Here is a 23,848-nt window from a genome sequence, read left to right on the forward strand (position 1 = left end):
TTTAGTAAGGACATTTTATATCATACAATACCGGTACCTGAAAATGAAGGAGTAGGAAATTCCATCTCCGGTCATGGAGTCATAAAACCATTATCATGTTGAGCAATGTGGTTCAACATAGGGGAAATATAACACTCCATCTTTCAAATAGCCCCCTCCTGTTTCATAACAGAAAAACGCATCTGTCATTACTTTTCTCTCTACTTTATCTCACTGTGTATCTAACTACAGGAAGTTCATATGGTTTTGGGAGCCACTAAACTTCAAATTGCTGAGCAACTGCTACATGAGTGATTATAAATGTGGATATCAGATAAGGTCAGATGAACTCATTGATCTGAAATGCGTTAACTTCCGATGTTGCCATACAGGCACAGTGGTATAGTGGAGGGTAAATGCAGTTTACATGGGAGTGTTACTTTTTACACCGCAATCAGTTTACCCACCTATTGTTTTTACCATTACATCACTGTATACTGCAAGTCTACACTCAATCATGCACCTGAAATATACCTTTCTGTCAGTATGTTCTACTGCCAATTAAATGATGTATCTATAGCGAATTTAAAGTATCAATATCACACAAGTTTGATACTTTCATAAAGGTATACATTGCAAATTACTATCCTATCAGTATTCAGTGCCTTGACTTCTACATGCTCATCAGAGCCAAGTTTCTACATAGCAGCTCTGCAGTGCTCAGTGTCATGAAGAGGAATTAAGGACCTTTGATGAATGCATGCAGCCATAATATTTAGTCCTCTGTTCAGTAAAGTGCCTTTAAACATGAAAAGTGCTGCTTTTACAACCGAAGGCTCTGACTGATGCAGGTGGATGTAAAGTCTACCTGTTATCTATCAGCAGATCAGAGGAGGTCAGAGGCAGACAGTGGCTGTTATCACAGTCTAGTAGGTGCCAGGTGGTGTTCAGACGTCCACAACTCCAGCAGAAAGAGAAGGGTAACATGGGATTTAACAGAGGGTTTTCAGCACTGGTTTTACTGCTGACGTTTCTCTGGGGTAAGAACATTGACACTGTAGTCTTCATGTAATACTTTGCTAAATGTAGGCTAGTGTTTTCTGAACTCACTGTCCGTGTCAGCAACAAGGAAACTTTTTAAATTCACAGTTATCAAGGAAGTGCAATATCGGTTTTGTTTTTGACTTGAAATAGGCTGTGTAGATCACAGGTGCATGATGAACCTAGGTTCTGTGGCTTTGGAAGTTACTGCTACCACAAAAACTCTTATGTACAGTGTTACTTTATGGACTCTTGTGACATGGATTCTGTAATACCTGCTGTCAGGGACCTTGGATTGAACATTTCCCTTTACCAGATTACTACACTGTATGGCCTTTGAGCCTGCTAACATTAGCAGCCTCATAAAACGTTGATTATAATGGGTTCTGATAAGAGGGGAGTTAAGGGGTCACTTACTGCCCGGGTAATACTTGCACGTACTCAGGTCCAAGAATGGAAGCTCCTACGGGGGCATTTATGCAATTGGCCACTTAAAAAAGACAGTTTTAGTTTTTTCTGCTTAAATCACTCTCCTACTGTACTGTAGATGGCGATTATTTTCAAAGTCAATGATGAGTCTGTTGTTTTGCAGCAATTGGCTCACAGACACTTGCATGCCAGACCCCAGAGCTGAAGTGTGACTTTGTTTGTGACTGTACAGACTGCATCGATGAAGACGGCTGTGGTAAGACTCCCTCTGCTCTGACTGAGCCGGACAAATCAATTATTCTACCTGCGCTCCAGTGACCGTGCCCATTTGCCACTGAACACCAATCATGCAGCTCTGACATTTACCAAACGTTATGTTATAGCACTAGAACGGGGTGGAAAAAGTTAAAGGTCAAGAAAAATCTATTTCCAAGAACACACACTGCAGCTCCCTCAGACCAACACATTGCAATACAAGCTTTTGATTTTAAGTGATGCCTATGTCTGGTTGCCTGTCTGTCTGCCTGTCTGTATCATGTGTGTTGGTGGGAAACCCAAGGCTACAGAGGGATGGACTTTGTGTGTGACTTTGAGGACCCAGACGTGTGTGGCTGGCAGGACCAGTCCTTGGAGAAGGCCTACTCCTGGGAGAGGCGTCAGAGAGGGGACACACTACCAGACAGCGGACCCTCCTCAGACTTCACTATTGGGACAGCCACAGGTACACTCTCGACAGTACTAGAACACACAGATAGGTACTCAGTGCACTCAGATAGGTACTCACACTCCTGCTCTCCCAGTGAATGTACTAATAAAAAAAACACTAAACACAGGGCTTAGAAGATTTGTATCACACACTACTAAAAAATGTAATTCATATCTATTTAATTTTTGTATTTTATTTCAACTTTATTTAACCAGGTATGCCAGTTGAGAACAAGTTCTCATTTACAACTACGACCTGGCCAAGATAAAGCAAAGCAGTGCGACACAAACAACAACAACAGAGTTACACATGGAATAAACAAACGTACTGTCAATAACACAATAGAAAAAGATCAGTATACAGTGTGTGCAAACGAGGTAAGATTAGGGAGGTAATGCAATTAATAGGCTGTAGTGGCGAAGTAATTACAATCTAGCAATTAAACACTGGAGTGATAGATGTGCAGAAGATGAATTTGCAAGTAGAGATACTGGGGTGCAAAGGAGTAAAAAAATATATAGAAATATAGAACAATATGGGGATGAGGTAGTTGGATGTGCTATTTACAGATGGGCTATGTACAGATGCAGTGATCTGTGAGCTTCTCTGATAGCTGATGCTTAAAGTTAGTGAGGGAGATATGAGTATCCAGCTTCAGTGATTTTTGCAATTTGTTCCAGTCATTGGCAGCAGAGAACTGCAAGGAAAGGCGGCCAAAGTAGGAATAGGCTTTGGGGTGACCAATGAAATATACCTGCTGGAGCGCGAGCTACGGGTGGGTGCTGCTATGTTGACCAGTGAGCTGAGATAAGGCGGGGCTTTACCTAGCAAAGACTTATAGATGACCTGGAGCCAGTGGGTTTTTGCGACGTATGTGAAGCTAGGGCCAGCCAACGAGAGTGGTGGGTAGTATATGGGGCTTTGGTGAATGAGTCTATTTGTGTGAGGGAGATTATACAATGACTGCGTATTGTGTTTTTAGGTTGGTTTATGGGAGTGACCGAAGTGAAGGCACATTCTCCCAGCACTGCAATGATGGCATCTCCAATGATGAAACAGTCTTCTCCCTCATGCCGAATGCACCTCAGATACTTCCTCTGGGACCCAGGTAACACAATAGCATTACAAAATCAAGGGTTTTACAGTGATATTTAGCTAGTTCTTCTGATCAGTTTTAGCATGGGAAACACAGGGGATAATCACTGTGTAGAATGAGGTAAATTCCAGCAAAATCTAACCTTTATACTATTATCAGGGTTCACAGGGCTGGGGCCTGCCCCACTGTGGGCCTCTGTGTATAGGGAGGATAGCACCCAGCAGGCAGTGGTGTGGCGTCCTGAGAGCACCAGCGTGCGTGGCTGGAGGGAAGCAACCGTCTTCCTGGGACGCATCCCCACCACCTTCCAGATCCGCCTCCACTCCCAACGCACCGAGGGGCGCCGCGGAGACGTGGCTATAGACCAGCTGCATTTCTTCGACTGTGCCCTGCCTCGTGAGCCTCTCTCTTTTTCGGTCTTTTGATTCCTCTGTTTCTTTATGCTCTCTTCCTCAGATCTGTTATTCTGTGTCAGTGTGTTAACATCACTTTGAGTTTAGAGAGATTACTCTTTCTCTCTCTTTCTCTCTCTCTCTCTTTCTCTCCACCTCTACCTCTCTCTTTGTTCTCAGTGCCAGTCCCAGGGGAGTCGTGTGCTGCAGGGTTACTGCAGTGTAATAGGGAGGGCTGTGTGGAGCAGCGTGAGGTCTGTGACGGCGCTGATGACTGTGGTGACAAAACTGACGAGCAGAATTGTGGTGAGAGTCACCTTATTTCATCCTTATTTTAACCCTCTTCCACTATTTTTATTAACTCTGTATGGCTTTGTGTGTTTAGGAGGCTACTGGGGCTGTGACTTTGAAGAAGGAGTGTGTAACTGGGACCTGAGGACTGTCTCCACTAGTCTGAAGTGGACAAGGACCAGTCAGGCCAATATCTCCATGACAGACCCTTTTAAAGGACCTGGTAGAGACCATTCCAACAATACTGCATCGGGTACAAGCTAAATGTCATTATAGAAACATATTAATACTTGTTCTGTCCTGATTTTATTCCTCAGTGAGATGTCTTCAACTTGTGTTATTGCCCTGAAGGTCACTTCCTGTATGTCACTGTACCTGAAGGCGGGCTCAAATCTGATTGGACATCCTTTCAAAGCCCTCTACTGGAACCAACCAATAGCACAGATCCTTGCAAGGTATGCACTAAGGCACAACAAGGCTTCTCCAAAACACCCCTCTATCATGCTGTCTCCACACACACACATGGCTTCTACCTTGGCAGGCCAGTCTTTTGAACTTTATACGAACATTTACACTTAAAAAATATTGCCATTTAGCAGACGCTCTTCTCCAGAGCGACTTACAGGAACAATTAGGGCTAAGTGCCTTGCTCAAGGGCACATCGGCTGATTTTTCAGCTAGTAGACTCGGGGATTCAAACCAGCAACATTTATATTACTGGTGTAAGGCTACCAAACGCATATCACACATACACACACACTATCACACACTATATCATCACTCTGACAGTCATCATACTGCTAACCTCTCAGTCAAGGTAACAATAGTTGAATCAATCGTTATGTTCACTTTATATTACTAATTTACTACAGTCTGTAAAGTTATAGATACTTGTCTTTAATGTGAGCAAAAACACCTAAATGAACGTCATGTCTGCCCTGTAGATGGTGATGTACAGCCACCAGTTCGGGCCCAGGTCTGGAGGCCTGTCTGTGCTGGTGGCAGACACGGAGATCTACCCGGTGTGGCAGAGGGGGGGTGCCCTAGGGGACCTCTGGGTCAAGGCTGAGGTGGAGATCATTAGCAACACCAGCTTCCAGGTGAGTGGACTAGATAGGGCTTGGTGGACATAATCAAAGCGTGGACATCGATTCCAGATGGTTTTCCAGATAATCAAAGAGCTTACATTGGATTAGGGACAGTATTGGTATATGAATACTGACCACCTTTTCATTTGCATATTGCTCTCTTTCTGCTTTTAATGACATTCATCTGTCTTAGCTTGTGTTTGTGGCTGCGATCCGAGACAAGGAGTACGGAGGGGTTGCTATCGATAGCATTATGATGTCTCCTAACTGCCGTCTCTCTAAAGGTGAACCAAATAAACACATACAAGGAAGGTGTTTTCTGAATCACACAATGTATAAAAAACGGAACTACTAATAATGTTAACCAACAGCACAGTGCAATATAGTCATAACATAGCATGTATACTGCATCTATTTACCTGCTTACTCTGGCCCCTTCCCACCTTTCCTCTTGCAGGAAATGTCACATTAGCAAATTTCCCCAAACCTCCTGGGCATCCTTGCACTAGCGACACCAGTAAGATCTGTGACTTTCATGAAGACTGTGCAGATAAAGATGACGAGGCAAAGTGCGGTGAGTACTCTGCGTTTACGATGTATGTATTATTGTAGGTGTATTATACAGTTGAAGTCGGAAGTTTACATACACCTTAGCCAAATACATTTAAACTCCGTTTTTCACAATTCCTGACATTTAATCCTAGTAAAAATTCCCTGTCTTAGGTCAGTTAGGATCACCACTTTATTTTAAGAATGTGAAATGTCAGAATAATAGTAGAGAGTGATTTATTTCAGCTTTTATTTATTTCATCACATTCCCAGTGGGTCAGAAGTTTACATGCACTCAATTAGTATTTGGTAGCTATGCCTTTAAATTGTTTAACTTGGGTCAAATGTTTTGGATAGCTTTCCACAAGCTTCCCACAATAAGTTCGGTGAATTTTGGACTATTCCTCCTGACAGAGCTTGTGTAACTGAGTCAGGTTTGTAGGTCTCCTTGCTCGCACACGCTTTTACAGTTCTGCCCACAAATTTTATATGGGATTGAGGTCAGGGCTTTGTGATGGCCACTCCAACACCTTGACTTTGTTGTCCTTAAGCCGTTTTGCCACAACTTTGGAAGTATGCTAGGGGTCATTGTCCATTTGGAAGACCCATTTGCGACCAAGCTTGAACTTCCTGACTGATGTCTTGAGATGTTGCTTCAATATATCCACATAATTTTCCACCCTTATGATGCCATCTATTTTGTGAAGTGCACCAATCCCTCCTGCAGCAAAGCACCCCACAACATGATTCTGCCACCCCTGTGCTTCATGGTTGGGATAGTGTTCTTCGGCTTGCAAGCCTCCCCCTTTTCCTCCAAACATAACGATGGTCATTATGGCCAAACAGTTCTATTTTTGTTTCATCAGACCAGAGGACATTTCTCCAAAAAGTACGATCTTTGTCCCCATGTGCAGTTGCAAACCGTAGTCTGGCTTTTTTATGGCGGTTTTGAAGCAGTGGCTTCTCCTTTCTGAGCGGCCTTTCAGGTTATGTCGATATAGGACTCGTTTTACTGTGGATATAGATACTTTTGTACAGCATCTTCACAAGGTCCTTTGCTGTTGTTCTGGGATTGAGTTGCACTTTTCGCACCAACGTACGTACATCTCTAGGAGACAGAACGGGTCTCCTTCCTGAGCGGTATGACGGCTGCGTGGTCCCATGGTGTTTATACTTGTGTACTATTGTTTGTACAGATGAACGTGGTACCTTCAGGCGTTTGGAAATTGCTCCCAAGGATGAACCAGACTTGTGGAGGTCTACAATTGTTTTTCTGAGGTCTTGGCTGATTTCTTTTGATTTTCCCATGATGTCAAGCAAAGAAGCACTGAGTTTGAAGGTAGACCTTGAAATACATCCACAGGTACACCTCCAATTGACTCAAATGATGTCAATTAGCCTATCAGAAGCTTCTAAAGCCATGACATAATTTTCTGGAATTTTCCAAACTGTTAAAAGGCACAGTCAACTTAGTATATGTAAACTTCTGACCCAGTGGAATTGTGATACAGTGAATTATAAGAGAAATAATCTGTCTGTAAACAATTGTTGGAAAAATGACTTGTGTCATGCACAAAGTAGATGTTCTAACCCGACTTGCAAAAATTATAGTTTGTTAACAAGAAATTTGAAGAGTGGTTGAAAAACAAGTTTTAATGACTCCAACCTAAGTGTATGTAATCTTCCGACTTCAACTGTATTTGTATTATTTGTCCCAATTTTTTTTGTGTGAATCTGCATGTTCTTAGTGTGTGTGTTTGTGTAGGGGACTTCTCCTATGAGAAGGGCAGCTCTGGATGGACAGACAGCAGCCTTGGAAGCCAGCAGTGGGTGCTGAATGACACCCCCAAAGGTAACTTTTGGTCAGCGGAGTGTGTGCGTGTTCGTGTGCGTGCTTGCTTGTGTGTGTTATGCTTGTGTGCATATCAAGATACTATAAGGTATGAGTGGCCATGTCTGGTCAGCTGTACATTTTGTTTGTTTTTTTTTCAGTATAGTGACAGACCTCCAACTCTCCATCTCTCTCTCTGCCCTCAGACAAGTACCTGTTTTTAGCTGAAGCCCCAGGGCAGCAGTTGACTGAGGCACAGACACGCACCCCTCTCCTGGGCCCCTCGGGGCCAGCCTGCACCCTCAACTTCTCCTACTCCTTGACCAGCAAGAGCAATCACACCGGTAACACAGCCTCAGCCACCTGCAAGCAAACCCTAACAATCCCCTTAACCAAAACCTATGTCCCTCCTACAGTTCAGGACATCTGCCGCTCCTTGTCTTTACCTCTGCCTCTTTGTTCCCCGTTTTCTCCCCTAGGAGAGGTGTCCATCCGTGTGATTGACAGTCTGTTGGGCAGTCTGCCAAGGCTTTGGGAGTTCAGTGGGAAAACAGGATCTGTAGAGGGGGTGTACCAGCAGGCGCAGGTGTACATCGGAGCCAGGGATCACCGCTTCCAGGTATGATACCTTCAAGACATGATTATGGTTTGGTTTTGAGAGACCTTGTTTGTAGCCAGTAATTATCTTGTAATATCTACTACCATAGTAATTGTATTCATTTTTTGATGCTGTGGTTACTCTTTCTGGTATTTACTCTTTCTTTCACTCCTTCTCTTTCCAAGATGGAATTTGTGGCTCGTGCTAGGAAGTTGTGCCCATGTGCCAGAATATCTGTGAAGGATGTTCGTTTCATCAACTGTCACGCTCAGTATTTCCCATCCTCTCCCACAGGTAAGCAATTTATGTTTCAGTTTGAACAAATATTGTTTTGCTGTGATCATTTGGTATTTCAGTACGGTCACACACATCCTGTATAGTATATAGCATTTTATTTAGTTGATTTTCTGCTGATATGATTTGTTTCTTCTGGACAGCTCTGTCATGTAACTTTGAAGAGGGACTGTGTGGCTGGTACCAGGATCAAACGGACAACTTTGACTGGAGCCTGCTCACAGGGATGGACCATTCCATTGGCGTCGGTACTAACATGACCTTACACCTGCATAGAATAGTCAACTAGGTTCACATAACCACTTACCAGTTTTACATTCTTAACATGTCGTACTTCTCACATAGTAGCATTAATCCAAGTGTTCTCTGCTCTCTATGTAACCAATGGACCTGATCATTAAGTCATTAGATGTCTATAACGCCTTAATTAATCATGTCTTTGATTACAGGTAAAAGCCTTGCTGTAGACGTATGGAGCCCCTTGTTACGGGGTGTGTCTGGCCGTCTGTTATCGTACCATCAGCCAGGCACCTCCGGACATCACTGCCTGTCCTTCTATTATAAGCTCTATGGGCCTGAGACAGGTGAGGATGAAGGGCTCTCCTTGATTTCCAGAAGAGTCACTCCTGAACTCAATGAAAACCACTTTCACGTCCTATTTCTGTCTCCCTCTTCTCTTCCTCTCACATCATCTTCCTATGTTTTTATTCCTTCTCTCTCAACTCCCCTCCATCTCCCCCTCTCTCTATCCCTCTCAGGTGCACTCAGTGTTAAGATGCGTGATGCCTACGGCGGTGAGAGTCTGCTATGGAGCCGCACCGGTGCCCATGGCAACTTCTGGCATGAGGGACACTGTCCAGTATCTGAGCAGCTAACTAGCTTCCAGGTATGAGTGGGTTCAATACAGGCTTTAGGTCCAGTGACACATAAACATGAATAATAACAAAAATAGAATATGTCTGTTCATGTTGACATTGATATGACACTTCCATTTCTCCCCACCCCTGCTCCCCTCTCCTACCTCCTCTTTGATTCACAAACACACACAGCTGATATTTGAAGCAGTGCGCTCCGGCTTTGACGGGCGGGTTGCACTAGATGACGTGACATTTGTGAACCGCCCATGCACCGTGCCCAATAAGTGCTCCTTTGAAGGCCAGCAATGCGGCTACACCACCACTGGCACTGCCCGCTGGCTCCACACTAACTGGCAGTCATCCAACACTGGGCCAAAAACAGACCACACACTGGAGACAGTGATGGGTGAGAGACGGAGAGAGAGAGAAATAGAACGACAAAAGGAGATCATTTGTATTTGTATTTATTATGGATCCCGTTACTCTTCCTGGGGTATGGCAAAATTAAGGCAGTTATACAATTTTGAAAACATTACAATACGTTCATAACAGATTTCACAACACACTGTGCGCCCTCAAGGCAAAATGGCAAAAAAAATGGCAAATGGCAAAATCCATGTGTATGTGTGTGTAGTGCGTATGTTATCATGTGTGTGTATGCATGTGTCTGCGCCTATGTTTGTGTTGCTTCAGAGTCCATGCTGTTCCATAAGGTGTATTTTTATATGTTTTTTCAATCTGATTCCACTGCTTGCATCAGTTACCTGATGTGGAATAGAGTTCCATGTAGTCGTGGCTCTATGTAGTACTGTCACCTCCCATAGTCTGTTTTGGACTTGGGGAGTGTGAAGAGCCCTCTGGTAGCATGTCTTGTGGGGTATGCATGGGTGTCTGAGCTGTGTGCTAAACAGACAGCTCGGTGCTTTCAACATGTCAATACCTCTCACAAATACAAGTAGTGAGAGATACAAAGATACATGGAATCTACTTCAACATATCCTATTGTTGGTCCTTAGGGTACTACATGATGGCAGACAGTGATGTGGAGATCCTACCACAGGGCAGTGTGGCCACCCTTACATCCCCTGTGCGAGTAGGCGTGGTACAAACAGAGTGTGTTCACTTCTGGTACCACATGGGGGGAGAGAATCCTGGTGAGTATATACCTTTTACAGCACATACCCACGCACCCTCAATCACACATCGCACTTTGCATGCTGGGGCCTCCAGAGTGGCGCAGCGGTCTAAGGCATCGAAGTGCTTGAGGAGTCACTACAGACGACGCACAATTGGCCAAGCATCGTCCGGGTCAGGGGAGGGCTTGGCCAGCTGGGATGTCCTTGTCCCATCGCGCTCTAGTGGGAGTTGCAGCGATGGGACTAGACTGTAACTACCAATTGGATATCACGAAAAAGGGGTAAATGTACTACAAAAAAATACGTGCTCCAACATTAGTGTGTGTGTGTTCTATTTTAGGTTTGCTGACTGTGTACATGAAGCCAGTGAAAGGAGATAGGGTGAAGATCTTCTCCAACAACCTGGACCAGGGTGATGTCTGGCGCCATGGCAACGGCAACATCAGCAGCACCATCACAGACTGGCAGGTAGTGTACATGATGTCATGTGATCAAGCCACTGGTCAGACACTGCAAGCACTGAAAGGTCAGATGTAAGCAGCCTAGTGTTTAAGAGTGTTGGGCCAGTAGCCGAAAGGTCGCTGGTTTGAATCCCCGAGCCGACTAGGTGAAAAATCTGTCGATATACCCTTGTGCAAAGCACTTACCCCAAATTGCTCCTGTATGTCGTTCTGGAAAAGAGTGTCTGCTAAATGACTGAATTGAAAATTGTTTGTGTTTCAGTTGGAGTTTGAGGTGCAGGGAGCGGGTGGGAAAGGCACTCATGTCTCAGTTGATGACATAATTTTCTCAAACCATCCTTGTCAAACACTTGGTCAGTACTTTACACGCACACATACACACACACGAACACACAGAGAGAGAGATAATTATTCTTATTGTGTGTGTTAGTGACATGCATGCTGGTCTGTTTGTCAGGTACTAAGTGTGACCTGGAGATAGGTATGTGTGACTGGACAAACACTCAGAACCCTGAGCTAGACCAGTTGGACTGGGAGCTGACCAGTGCTGAGGCAGAGACCCACTACCCCACCCCATCCCATGACCACACCCTTGGGACAGAGAGAGGTGACACACTAACACATTTAAATGCATTTACTGTATGCTAAGGTCTTGATTAAACCTAACGGTAACACTTTACTTAAAGCATGCAGGTATGATGCAGTTATAATGCATTATAAGATTTGTCATAAGCATCAAATTGGCCTCTGAAATGCTACTCTTCCAGATGAGAATGCATGTTCTGATTGGTCCCAGTCTTATTGTCCTTGTGTCCATTCTGCAGGTCACTTCCTGTTCCTCCCCAGTAGCACCAGGGACACAGCCAAATACAAGGCCTGGTTGCTGAGTCCTCATCTGCCCTCCACCAAGGGCACCTGCCTGCGCTTCTGGGTGTACAAACCAGTCTCCCGTAAGACCCAACCTACACCACTGGACTTCACCACCACTGCTGTCTTAACTCTATCAAACAACCTGCCTTACCTGTCTGTGTCTATGTGATGATGCCGACCATGATGGTGATGATCCTGGTTGCCAGTTTGTTAATGCCGTTATATTCCATACTGTGTCCATGCAGATGGTAGTCATCTGAAGGTGTGGAGGCAGTCTGAAGGCAACCTGAAACAAATGTTGAGTGTGGAAGAGGTGGGAGCAGTTTGGTCACGCTTCAATGTTGACATCACTTCTACTAAAGAGTATCAGGTCAGACATCACACAAACACGTGCACACACACAACACAGGTGTGGTTCCTGAGTTTATTTAGCAATTAACATCCCATCCTGCTTCAGGTCATGTATAAAAATGCCCAGTTGCCCATTATTATGGTTACCATGGCTAGAAGAAGAGATCTCAGTGACTTTGAAAGAGGGGTCTCAACGGAGCATAGGGGGTTTAAAGTGTGTGTTTGCGATCGTGTACGCGTGCATCTCGGTCACAAGATTTGAACCCAATTGAACACTTAAGGGAGATTCTGGAGGGACGCCTGAGACTACGTTTTTCACCGCCATCAACAAAAACCAAATGCTGGATTTTCTTGTGTCGCATCCCTCCTATGCCAAGGCACATTGGAGCTGTTCGGGCTCGTGGTGGCCCAACGGCCTATTAAGACACTTTATTTTGGTGTTTCGTTTATTTTGCCAGTTACCTGTATATATTGTTTCATATTGTATTATTGCAAGGAAGGGTTGTTGTTCATTGAGAACGTGTGTTTCTAGATTATATTTGAGGGTTTGAAAGGATACACTGGAGTCTTGGCCCTGGATGACATTGACTATGACATAGGATTCAACTGTGCCGGTGAAGCAAAAGACCCACTAACAAGTAAGACGCAAGCAATATATTCTTCATGGCTAATGCCACTCACCAGGCCTGGCTGAGCAACCCTTGTCTAATAACACCTTATGTCCAATACAGCCACACCAGAACCAGACAACACAGGAGGTATTGCAGCTTCCACCATCGTGGTACTGCTGCTGCTGGCCACTCTGGGAGTGTTGCTGTACTACTACCTGCGCAACCAGGACAAAACAAAAGCAATGACTGGCGGAGCTGTGGAACGATCAGCTTCGCCTTCCGCTATCGAAGGCATTGCCAACGACATGTATGACCCACACCTCACAGTGAGTATTATGGCTTGGGGTTTTTTCACCTGGTTCAAGAAGGTGTTGCTTTTTTTTCTTTTTTAAATTTTACCCCCTTTTCTCCCCAATTTCGTGGTATCCAATTGTTAGTAATTACTATCTTGTCTCATCACTACAACTCCCGTACGGGCTCGGGAGAGACGAAGGTCGAAAGCCATGCGTCCTCCGAAACACAACCCAACCAAGCCACACTGCTTCTTAACACAGCGCGCCTCCAACCCGGAAGCCAGCCGCACCAATGTGTCGGAGGAAACACCGTGCACCTGGCTACCTTGGTTAGTGCGCACTGCGCCCGGCCCGCCACAGGAGTCGCTGGTGCGTGATGAGACAAGGATATCCCTACCGGCCAAACCCTCCCTAACCCGGACGACGCTAGGCCAATTGTGCGTCGCCCCATGGACCTCCCGGTCGCGGCCGGCTGCGACAGAGCCTGGGCGCGTACCCAGAGTCTCTGGTGGCACAGCGAGCGCTGCGATGCAGTGCCCTAGACCACTGCGCCACCCGGGAGGCCCCAAGAAGGTGTTTCTAACATGAAATATTTGTACATTTGTTATCATTCTCCTTTTGTCCATTTTCAGCAGGACCGAATGACCGTGTCTCCAGTTCCAGCACAACCAATGGCGGGGGACTTCACTAATGAAGTATGCTTCTCTGTAAGTACATGTCCCACTATGAATCAATGAACTTCTATTGACTTATTTATTCTATTCTAATGTGCTCTGTGAATAACCTACAAATATCTGTTTTTGTGTGTCTGCAGGATTCCACAGAATTAGTGAGGAAGGAGATGGTGTAGAAGGGGAGACTCTGCTGCCTGGTGGTGGCTTTGTGAAATGAAGGCGATATCACAGCAGAAGAACTGCTTGTGTCGTCTTGCACCTGACACACACACACACACACACACACACACACACACACACACACACACACACACACACACACACACACACACACACACACACACACACACACACACACACACACACACACACACACACACACACACACACACACACACACACCTGGATATCAGGATAGCATTGACTTGCTAACTGTGAGTGAATGGCTATAGCATTCACTGCACACCTTCACAAACCCTACACACAAACACACTCACTCTTATCCATGTGCCATTGCAATCAATGGAGCAGCTTCAGATTTGACTGACTGGGTCCTGAAGTCTGGGACTTCTGCTGGTGGACTGTCAGGATAGTTGGAAGTCAATAAGATGAGATGGCTCGCTGTATGCAGTTCTAGCTGCCAAAGCATGAAATTGCCCCTTCGATCCTCAGAGACAAGACAGACACTGCTCTGCTTTGGTAATTCGACTAATATTGAGTTAGATGAAGTAGAAATGAAGAACACTCTGACAAAAATGTCTGTCGCAGAATCCTATCTGTTGGCTACAGTGCTAAATTGTACTTATAGCTTATTGATAGGAGAGCCATGCTATATAGCTGTTTATAAACACATTCATAGAAGACAGCTGGTTCAACTTCAAGTAAGAGAGACAAAGACAGAGAGTGGGATTTGATGCCTTATATTACAATCTGTGATAGAAAGGGGCCTTGTTGCAATTTGCTTCCAAATACAGTGCTGATGTTCCGGGGCAAATAAAAGACTAAAAGGAAAATATAATGATGAGCATGTATTTCCAAGCAAAATGCTATTGACAGGTCACTTAGTTGTATGTTTTGTGATTATGAATATTACTAATTAAAACAGAATGTCATGCACCATATTGCTTCAGTTCAGTTTTACAATAAATATTGTCATTCCTTTGATTATGAGGCTATTGCATATATTGTGACAAGTAACATACATGGTAGATATATTAAACTAAAACCAGTCAGACCTATGTGTAGCCTAATTATGGGTCTAATGTGTAATCATAAGGTAAGTCAATTGCCGTCATGTTATTTCTCCTGGCTCCCTGATCAAGAGTCCAGATGGCTTTGCCCTGGTCAAATGAGATTGATAAAAAAAAAAAAAAACAGATGGACAAGGGAATCACGACACGACATCCCACCATAGCAACCGCCATGTCTCCACGGCAACATCCTCCCCTGTCCTCTTCGGTGGCATCAATAGTATTACACGCTTAATGGTCACTTGCACAGTAGCATGTTTTCGATTAGATGACCAACTCATACAAAGATGGTTGGGGTACACACTGTATTGATAGGTGGGGGGGGGCATCATTTCGGCTGTAGCCTAGTCTATAGTGAGATTAGCACGGGTGGGGTAGGCTACACAGTGACAGCGCACACACCCATAGATGTGGGTGGTTATTAGGCGCAAATTAGAAAGGAACAGGACTCGAGAAAATCTCGGTTGCAATTCCATTAGAACAAATTACTTCATTGCTCTCGAGAATAAACGGAGTATACCACGCGCGAACCCATTCTGGCTCCCGCTCCCTGGACAACCTCCTTTCCAGGCTCGCGCCATCCGTCCTCTTCGAATACCTGCACAGCAGCCCGTTACCGTTCGTTCGGATGGATCCCGCTGTTCTCATCTTCCTGCTGTATATGATGATAGCTCATGAGCTCGTCTGCGGCTGGTTGCAGTACCGGAGGCAAGCTGCCAAGCCCCGAAAACGAGCCGGGCCGATGTGGAGTACCAGGTAAGGGCTATGTGTATGCTATAATGGGATGAATAACAAAATGCATCAATGATAGTAGACTAATGCTATTATAAGTAACTTTTTTTGTGTTTGAAGAACTAATATTCATCATTACAGGCTATTATGGAGTTATTACAATACAGCATGACAAATACATTACTCATTCAGCTGTTACTCCCTCCTCTCTACCCCTCAGTGCCCGAGTTTGCCCTAGCAGCTGGCGGGTCAGTAGCCAGCCTTGCAGGACAGAGAGAGGAAGAGACTGGAGGAGGGCTGCTGGGAAGAGTGGGCGACGAATTGTCAGAAAGGCCTGAGCTGGAGAGAGCATCTGTTGAGCAGAACTTCAGACAATTCCACAACCCCAGAGTGGATTGTTGGACTGAAAGACCTCTTCTTGTCTTGAACTTGGAACTTTGACAGGTTTGAAGAGCTTGATCTGCTGCAGCATCTCTTTGCTGTGATTGAGCAGCACATTGCTCATGGGGATTTGGTCAACACAGCTACGGAGTCTAAACTCCGGAGAACAGTACAACATGAGGAAATGTCTGTGGATGTGTGGAAACTTTGTCTATTTATTTGTTAATCTATATTGTCATAGTTCTATTTTATCATGTTATTTGGTGAGGTTTGTATTCCAAATCAGCTGTTATCCTCCCTTCAGGATCTGTATTTTAGACCACACCTCCAAAAGAATGCTATATATTCCATCAGATCCATCCAGGAATTTTAAGTGTCCTTTTCATTTAGACACTTCATTCTTTCTCAAAGAGAAAAATAAATGTGTCAGGCCATGTTCACCAATGTAGCGACCACCAGGTGTGTTTACTGTGGATGTGGCTCTAATAAAATTTGTATTAACACACACTTCTGAAATGAACCATTGAAAGACTGTCTGTGATGGAGCAGCAAGTATACTGAACAAAATAATAATGCAACATGAAACAATTTCCGAGATTTTACTGAGTTACACTTCATTTAAGGAAATCAGCCTATTGAAATGAATTAACTAGGCCCTAATCTATAGATTTGACTGGGAATACAGATATGCATATTTTGGTCACAGATACCTTTAAAAAAAAATAGGGGTCAGTATCTGGTGTGACCACCATTTGCCTCATGCAGCGTGACACATCTCCTTCACATTGAGTTGATTGTGGCCTGTGGAATGTTGTCCCTCTCCTGTTCAATGGCTGTGCGAAGTTGCTGGATATTGGTGGGAACAGGAACACGCTATTGTACATGTCGATCCAGAGCATCCCAAACATGTTCAATAGGTGACATGTCTGGTGAGTATGCAGGCCATAGAAGAACTGGAGCATTTTAAGCTTCCAGGAATTGTGTCCAGATCCTTGTGACATGGGGCTGTGCATTATCATGCTGAAACATGAGGTGATGGCGGCAGATGAATGGCACAACAATGGGCTTCAGGATCTCGATATGGTATCTCTGTGCATTCAAATCGCCATCGATAAAATGCAATTGTTTTTGTTTTCCATAGCTCATCCCTGCCCATACCATAACCCCACTGTCACCATGGGGCACTGTTCACAACATTGACATCAGCAAACATGTTGGAAACCATATATGGTATAGAAATGAACTTTCAATTTTCTGGCAACAGCGCTGTTGGACACTCATGCAGTTAGCATGCCAATTGCGCTATCCCTAAAAACTTGAGACATCTGTGGCATTGTGTTGTGTGACAAAACTGCACATTTTAGAGTAGCCATTATTGTCCACAGCACAAGGTGCACCTGTGTAATGAGCATGCTGTTTAATCAGCTTCTTGATATGCCTCACCTGTCAGGTGGATGGATTATCTTGCCAAAGGAGAAATATTCACTAGCAGGGATTTAAACACGTTTGTGCACAACATTTGAAAGAAATCAGTTTTTTGTGTGAATGGAACATTTCTGGGATCTTTTATTTCAGCTCATGAAACATGGGACCAACACTTTACATGTTGCGTCAATATTTTTGTTCAGTATATATCAAATATGTTGTGTAAGAGCAGAATATTGGACTGTTGTATCAAATACAAAAGAATAAGAGACTTAAGAGTGTTGGGACTTGATCGGAGAGAATGTTACATGTCAATTTTGGTAATGGCCTGCAAAACATAGCATTCCCTTTGAAATACCATTGCATTAGAACTTTATTTGCATCTTTTTTGTTTAAAATTGGAGGAAGGATTCAGTGGCTTCATACCTACTTTTCAAAAGATGACTCATCAAGTTTAGGCTTACATAGCACCTCTCCCAATCTCAGTATATTATCTGATTATACACGAGAGAGACAGTAGGTGCGTTTCATAAGGAGCCGTCCTCCGTACTGGCCTGTAATGTGTGCTCTTGTGCACTGAGATGCATACAATGCATGGATCACTAAACAGCACCAGTCCTCTTTCAGCAGATGGCCCGCCTGCGATAGCACAGGAGGGTGCTCATGTTTATTTTTCATGGGAAGGAAGCATTTGGCTGCCTCAGTCTTCCTGGTTCAAAGGTCCATGCTTGTCGAAATCTGGCTGTATTTTTGTAAGGGGGTTTTGTGTTCATTTAGGGGTTAACATGTGTAGAATGTCAACAAATGAAACAGAATTTGAAATTGTTGTTGGTGTTTGCATATAGGATCACATTGTGAATTTGAGTTGGTCAGTGCTTTTGCATCTCTTCAGCTTATTTTTCGACAGATGTGGACCTGTGAAACACTAAAGGATGTAGTCAAATCAAAGTTAAATATACACTGCTCAAAAAAATAAAGGGAACACTTAAACAACACAATGTAACTCCAAGTCAATCACACTTCTGTGAAATCAAACTGTCCACTTAGGAAGCAACACTGATTGACAATAAATTTCACATGCTGTTGTGCAAATGGAATAGACCAGGTCCCCAGCAGGCCACAAATGTGCATGTGTCAACATATGGTCTCACAAGGGGTCTGAGGATCTCATCTCGGTACCTAATGGCAGTCAGGCTACCTCTGGCGAGCACATGGAGGGCTGTGCGGCCCCACAAAGAAATGCCACCCCACACCATGACTGACCCATCGCCAAACCGGTCATGCTGGAGGATGTTGCCGGCAGCAGAACGTTCTCCACGGCGTCTCCAGACTCTGTCACGTCTGTCACATGTGCTCATGTGCTCAGTGTGAACCTGCTTTCATCTGTGGAGAGCACAGGGCGCCAGTGGCGAATTTGCCAATCTTGGTGTTCTCTGGCAAATGCCAAACGTCCTGCACGGTGTTGGGCTGTAAGCACAACCCCCACCTGTGGACGTCGGGCCCTCATACCACCCTCATGGAGTCTGTTTCTGACCGTTTGAGCAGACACATGCACATTTGTGGCCTGCTGGAGGTCATTTTGCAGGGCTCTGGCAGTGCTCCTCCTGCTCAAAGGCGGAGGTAGCAGTCCTGCTGCTGGGTTGTTGCCCTCCTACGGCCTCCTCCACGTCTCCTGATGTACTGGCTTGTCTCCTGGTAGCGCCTCCATGCTCTGGACACTACGCTGACAGACACAGCAAACCTTTTTGCCACAGCTCGCATTGATGTGCCATCCTGGATGAACTGCACTACCTGAGCCACTTGTGTGGGTTGTCGACTCCGTCTCATGCTACCACTAGAGTGAGAGCACCGCCAGCATTCAAAAGTGACCAAAACATCCGCCAGGAAGCATAGGAAGAGAAGTGGTCTGTGGTCACCACCTGCAGAATCACTCTTTTTTTGGGGGGGTCTTGTTAATTGCCTATAATTTCCACCTTTTGTCTATTCCATTTGCACAACAGCATGTGAAATTTATTGTCAATCAGTGTTGCTTCCTAAGTGGACAGTTTGATTTCACAGAAGTGTGATTGACTTGGAGTTACATTGTGTTGTTTAAGTGTTCCCTTTATTTTTTTGAGCAGTGTACATCGTAAGACTTACATAGTTGACAACTAGTCAAAGCCGGATGTGGATTACGGAACCCTTTTTAGAAACAAGTTTAAGATGTTTTAATGTTAATTAAAATGTTTGTGTAATTAGTTATACGGTAAAACAATGAACTTCAAAGCAGTTTAACTAGTTGATTGATAGCTCAGCTATCAATGATGAGAGGACATGTGAGCCTCTGTCTTCCATGTCACAACAAGCTAATTTCCATAAACTGTGTAAAAACTCTAAATGGGTTTAGACGTCTCAATCGACTTGGATGATCTGAGGCTGACAGGAAGAGAGACCAGAGCACTGCTTCAGTAGAATCAACTCTCCTCACGTCACCCATCAAACAGTAAGTGAAGAAGTTGGAAGTGTGGATGATGTAAAAGAAAGTGAAACGCCTCGCCCACTGGGCACACACTGGTTAAATCAACGTTGTTTCCACATCATTTCATTGAAATGACATTGAACCAATGTGGACTGGCTGTTGAATTGATGTCTGTGGCCAGTGGGAAGACATGCTTTACATTAATTTAATGTGTGCACATCCAGCTAAACTTACCAGGTGTCAGGTAGAGCAAATTGTTCAATATAGACAAAATAAACTCACAAATACCATTGTGTGCTCACAAATGATACATTTTATTAAAGAGATTTTTGATGAAGGCCGATTTGAGAGAGTACAACAGTGTGCAGGTTTATTTTGTATGCCTTTTCTTTCTGCACTGTATGTCACCACTGTAATGGAGAACTGTAAATTATATAGTAATTTGGTGTATTATTATCAGTAAAATACTCTGCAGCATACTGTAAATTATGGTGCATTGTGGGAAAATATGGGCAGGGAAAGAATTGCTGTATTACGAAAGGTACTGTAATTCCACCCGACAGAATACAGTACCGTACCATACCTTTAGAGCACCAAAAACCTATTGACCACTAGTGGGTGCATGGTATTGTGGTTTCTGGTTCATTATCATATTTTTGCGTGTGCCTTGGAAGAGGTCGTATTTGTTGCAACCATGAGTGAGAATCCTGTAACAATTTAACTCCTATGTGGTTACAGTGCCCCATCAATTTGTATAGGGTACAGATCGGAGTGGCAGCAAGTCTTTAACCTTAAATGGTTGAGCATTTTGACATCAATCCGATTCTGATAGCGTTGACTTTTTTACAGTATAATAGCGTCAATTTTACGGTATTTTAATGTGTGTCATTACTTGCTTTGATACCGTATTTATATTACAGTAAGTGTTCTGTAATATGAAATACATAATTTTACTTGCCACAGAGCTACCTGTAAGCCACTGTAAAATTCACAGTAAGATTGGGTTCTAAATATATTTTGTGAAATAAAAATTTGCTAAATTCTAATTTGCATAGAGTACAAGGGAATGGAATAGAACATGAATAACAATACAAAATATGTTCTTGTGCTACATCTGATGACACCATCTGATGAAACAACCATGAGGAATTACCTGCTGAACTATGCATCACTATACAGCATGTGTTCTCAAGTATCTGTTTCTCTGTCATTTTAACCCCCTTAGACTCTAAGCCATGGCATCTGTGTCATCTTCCTCTGCAGGAAGGTAAAAATAAGTTTTGACTTTGACTTGTAGTGTTTACCTGACAAGAAAGCATACTTGTCCAGAGGTGACATGTATAATAAAGTTGTGCTTGCTTCATCAAGCCCAAAGCATTAGGCCCATCTCGCAGAACATTTTATCTCTAGTACAGTGCACTATTTTCCATGATGTTAATGCTGGAATTGATATTGGCAGAACTTTGATGGCTCCAGCACATACCAGGTCCAGGGATCCAACAGTGACAGGTACCTGATCCCAGTGACTATGTTCCCCCTCAGGAGACTGAAAAGATTTGTCATGGGTCCTCAGATCCTCAGGTTCTACAGCTGCACCATCGAGAGCATCCTGACGGGTTGCATCCCTGCCTGGTATGGCAATTGCTCGGCCTCCGACCGCAAGGCACTACAGAGGGTAGTGCGAAAGGCCCAGTACATCACTGGGGCAAAGCTTCCTGCCATTCAGGACCTCTATACCAGGCTGTGTCAGACGAAGGCCCTAAAACTTGTCAAAGACTTCAGCCACCCTAGTCATAGACTGTTCTCTCTGCTACTGCACGGCAAGCGGTACCGGAGCCCCAAGTCTAGGTCCAAGAGGGTTCTAAACAGCTTCTACCCCAAGCCATAAGACTCCTGAACATCTAGTCAAATGGCTACCCAGACTATTTGCAGTGCCCCCCCCCCCCTCTTTACACCACTGCTACTGTCTGTTGTCATCTATGCATAGTCACTTTAATTAACTCTACCTACATGTACATACTACCTCAAATAACCGGTGCCCCCGCGCATTGACTCTGTATCGGTACCCCACTGTATATAGTCTTGCTTTTGTTATTTCGCTGCTGCTCTTTAATTACTTGTTACTTTGATCTCTTATTCTTATCTGTATTTTTTTGTAACTGCATTGTTGGTTAGGGGCTAGTAAGTAAGCAAGCATTTCACTGTGACTAATACAATTTGATTTCATTTTATGTTCCGGGACCATTTCACCCTGTCACCCAACAAACTGGTCCTGTGTGAGGTCCGTAAGTACAACCGCTTGCCTGCAGGTACTTAAAATAATTACTGCAAGAGATCACTTTTCTACATAAGTTGACAGAGACCAACTGGTTTTGGTCAAGATAAACAGCAGCCTGTAGGCTTTGACTGTCTAATATTTCCCTGTCAATCAAACTAACCCTACAGTATGCCTATTCTCTCCTATACAGAGTGTAACATACTTTCAGGCTGTAAGAAGGTGAAGGACTATACCCCCTAGTTTTGAATGGAGCAGGAGTACACTCTCCTAGGGATGGATGGTCACCCTTATGGCTGGCCCCAAACTGGATTCCCAGGTCCCCAAGGTGACTGACTCTATTGTATTCTACCATGTGTTCATTGTTCATTTCATAATGTAAATGGTCTTGTGCACTCGGAAAAGCACTACATATATTAAATCTACCTCTATCTATATGTCTATATACAATCTTAATGTTATCAAATAGGCCTTTGAATTTGGTCCCATTTAACTCTCTCTCTTTCTCTCTCAGGTCCATACTACTGTGGGGTTGGTGCAGACAATATCTATGGCAGGGACATTATGGAGTGTCACTAAAAGGCATGTCTCTATTCTGGGCTCAGAATCTGTGGCACCAATGTTGAGGTCATGCCGGCTCAGGTAAACTTTGACTTTTTCAATGCCGTATAACAAGTCTTTCAGGATGGTTCTAAAGGGGAACTGGAACGGGGCAGGCTGCCACACCAAAGTTAGCACCAAGGAGATAAGTTAAGAAGGGTGGCTGTAGTGAGTATTACTGTAAAAACATTAGTGCACTGTAAGGTTCTGTAAGGCTGTATAACTACAAGATTCGGTCCAATACCTAACCCCTCCCCTCTTCAAACAGACATATTGAGCAGGCCATTGAGAAGCTGAGCAAGCAACACGCCGAGCACATCCGTGTGTACGACCCTCGCGGAGGCCAGGACAATATCAGATGCCTCACAGGATTCCATGAAACCTCCATCACCCGCGACTTCTATGCCAGGGTGGCCAACCGCGGGGCCAGCATCTGGATCCAACGCTAGGTGGGCCAGGAGGAGAAGGGCTACATTGAAGACTGTCGGCCCTCCGCCAGCTGTGACCCTTATGCCATGATGGGTACCATCACAAGCACCTGCCTGCTCGGGGTGGAGGAGGAAGAGGAGAGTACATGAGATAGTGACCAGACTCATACATTATGGTACTGTAGCTGCTGGTTCGGGGAAACCAGCCCGTTACATGATTGTAGGATAGAACTATAATGTAGCCAAAGCAATCTGTAGTGATGTTTTTTGGTTTGCTGACTTTGAAGAGTCATTACTTGAAGGTAGGTTGAATGTTTATGGTCAATTATAGTTGTACATCTTTCTTACAGCTGGTCCAATTGGCATATTATTCATTTTGTCTGAAATTGAGATTAAATAAAGAGGTGCAGGATTGAATATGAGCCGCATGCTCTTTAAAATGACCACTAGGTGGAATCATGATGCAAGTTTTGATTGTCACCCCTCATACTGGACATGAATGACAATAAAATGAGTAGCATGATTAACTCACATTAACCGTTGATTGTAAACTATTTTAATATATTGACAACACATGACAACCAGTCAAATAACACTGTAAATGCATTGAATCTGGTTAGCTTATTTATTACCAACATGTCAGCTGTTGTTAAAAAAACACACACACCACATCACGTCAAGCCTTACTGCATCTCACCCATTGACAAAACTTGAATGGTGATGGAATGGTGTTACTTTAGTTTGGCATCATG

The 23,848-nt window shown here is 44.1% G+C and overlaps 1 protein-coding gene, 1 long non-coding RNA gene and 1 pseudogene across 3 annotated transcripts; all 3 read left to right on the forward strand.

Annotated features, from left to right (window-relative positions):
- The first annotated feature begins 68 nt into the window (after window positions 1–68).
- Window positions 69–14,712, forward strand: mamdc4 (MAM domain containing 4). Of its 2 annotated transcripts, none has more exons than XM_055936685.1 (29): window positions 69–1,019; window positions 1,613–1,705; window positions 2,009–2,170; window positions 3,138–3,263; window positions 3,411–3,647; window positions 3,824–3,949; window positions 4,029–4,187; window positions 4,286–4,389; window positions 4,879–5,034; window positions 5,216–5,306; window positions 5,480–5,596; window positions 7,337–7,423; window positions 7,609–7,746; window positions 7,882–8,021; window positions 8,186–8,294; window positions 8,438–8,542; window positions 8,744–8,878; window positions 9,053–9,180; window positions 9,344–9,557; window positions 10,168–10,305; window positions 10,628–10,755; window positions 11,011–11,101; window positions 11,206–11,355; window positions 11,573–11,698; window positions 11,864–11,988; window positions 12,502–12,607; window positions 12,701–12,906; window positions 13,506–13,580; window positions 13,688–14,712. In XM_055936685.1, the coding sequence occupies exons 1-29, from the start codon at window positions 965–967 to the stop codon at window positions 13,721–13,723; spliced, it is 3,663 nt and encodes a 1,220-aa protein (XP_055792660.1). In that variant the 5' UTR covers window positions 69–964; the 3' UTR covers window positions 13,724–14,712. The 2 variants fall into 2 exon arrangements, with proteins under 2 accessions (XP_055792660.1, XP_055792661.1); XM_055936686.1 differs by having other exon boundaries at window positions 13,509–13,580.
- A 154-nt stretch (window positions 14,713–14,866) lies between these two features.
- Window positions 14,867–16,498, forward strand: LOC129864090 (uncharacterized). The gene is made up of 2 exons (XR_008761054.1): window positions 14,867–15,553; window positions 15,750–16,498. It is a non-coding gene; the product is annotated as an uncharacterized LOC129864090 (long non-coding RNA).
- Window positions 16,499–20,487: 3,989 nt separating this feature from the next.
- LOC129863289 (glutamine synthetase-like) lies at window positions 20,488–23,246 on the forward strand (annotated as a pseudogene).
- Window positions 23,247–23,848: the final 602 nt, after the last annotated feature.

The sequence above is a fragment of the Salvelinus fontinalis genome, chromosome 10 (genome assembly GCF_029448725.1).
Source record: "Salvelinus fontinalis isolate EN_2023a chromosome 10, ASM2944872v1, whole genome shotgun sequence".
NCBI classification, from domain to species: Eukaryota; Metazoa; Chordata; class Actinopteri; order Salmoniformes; family Salmonidae; genus Salvelinus; species Salvelinus fontinalis.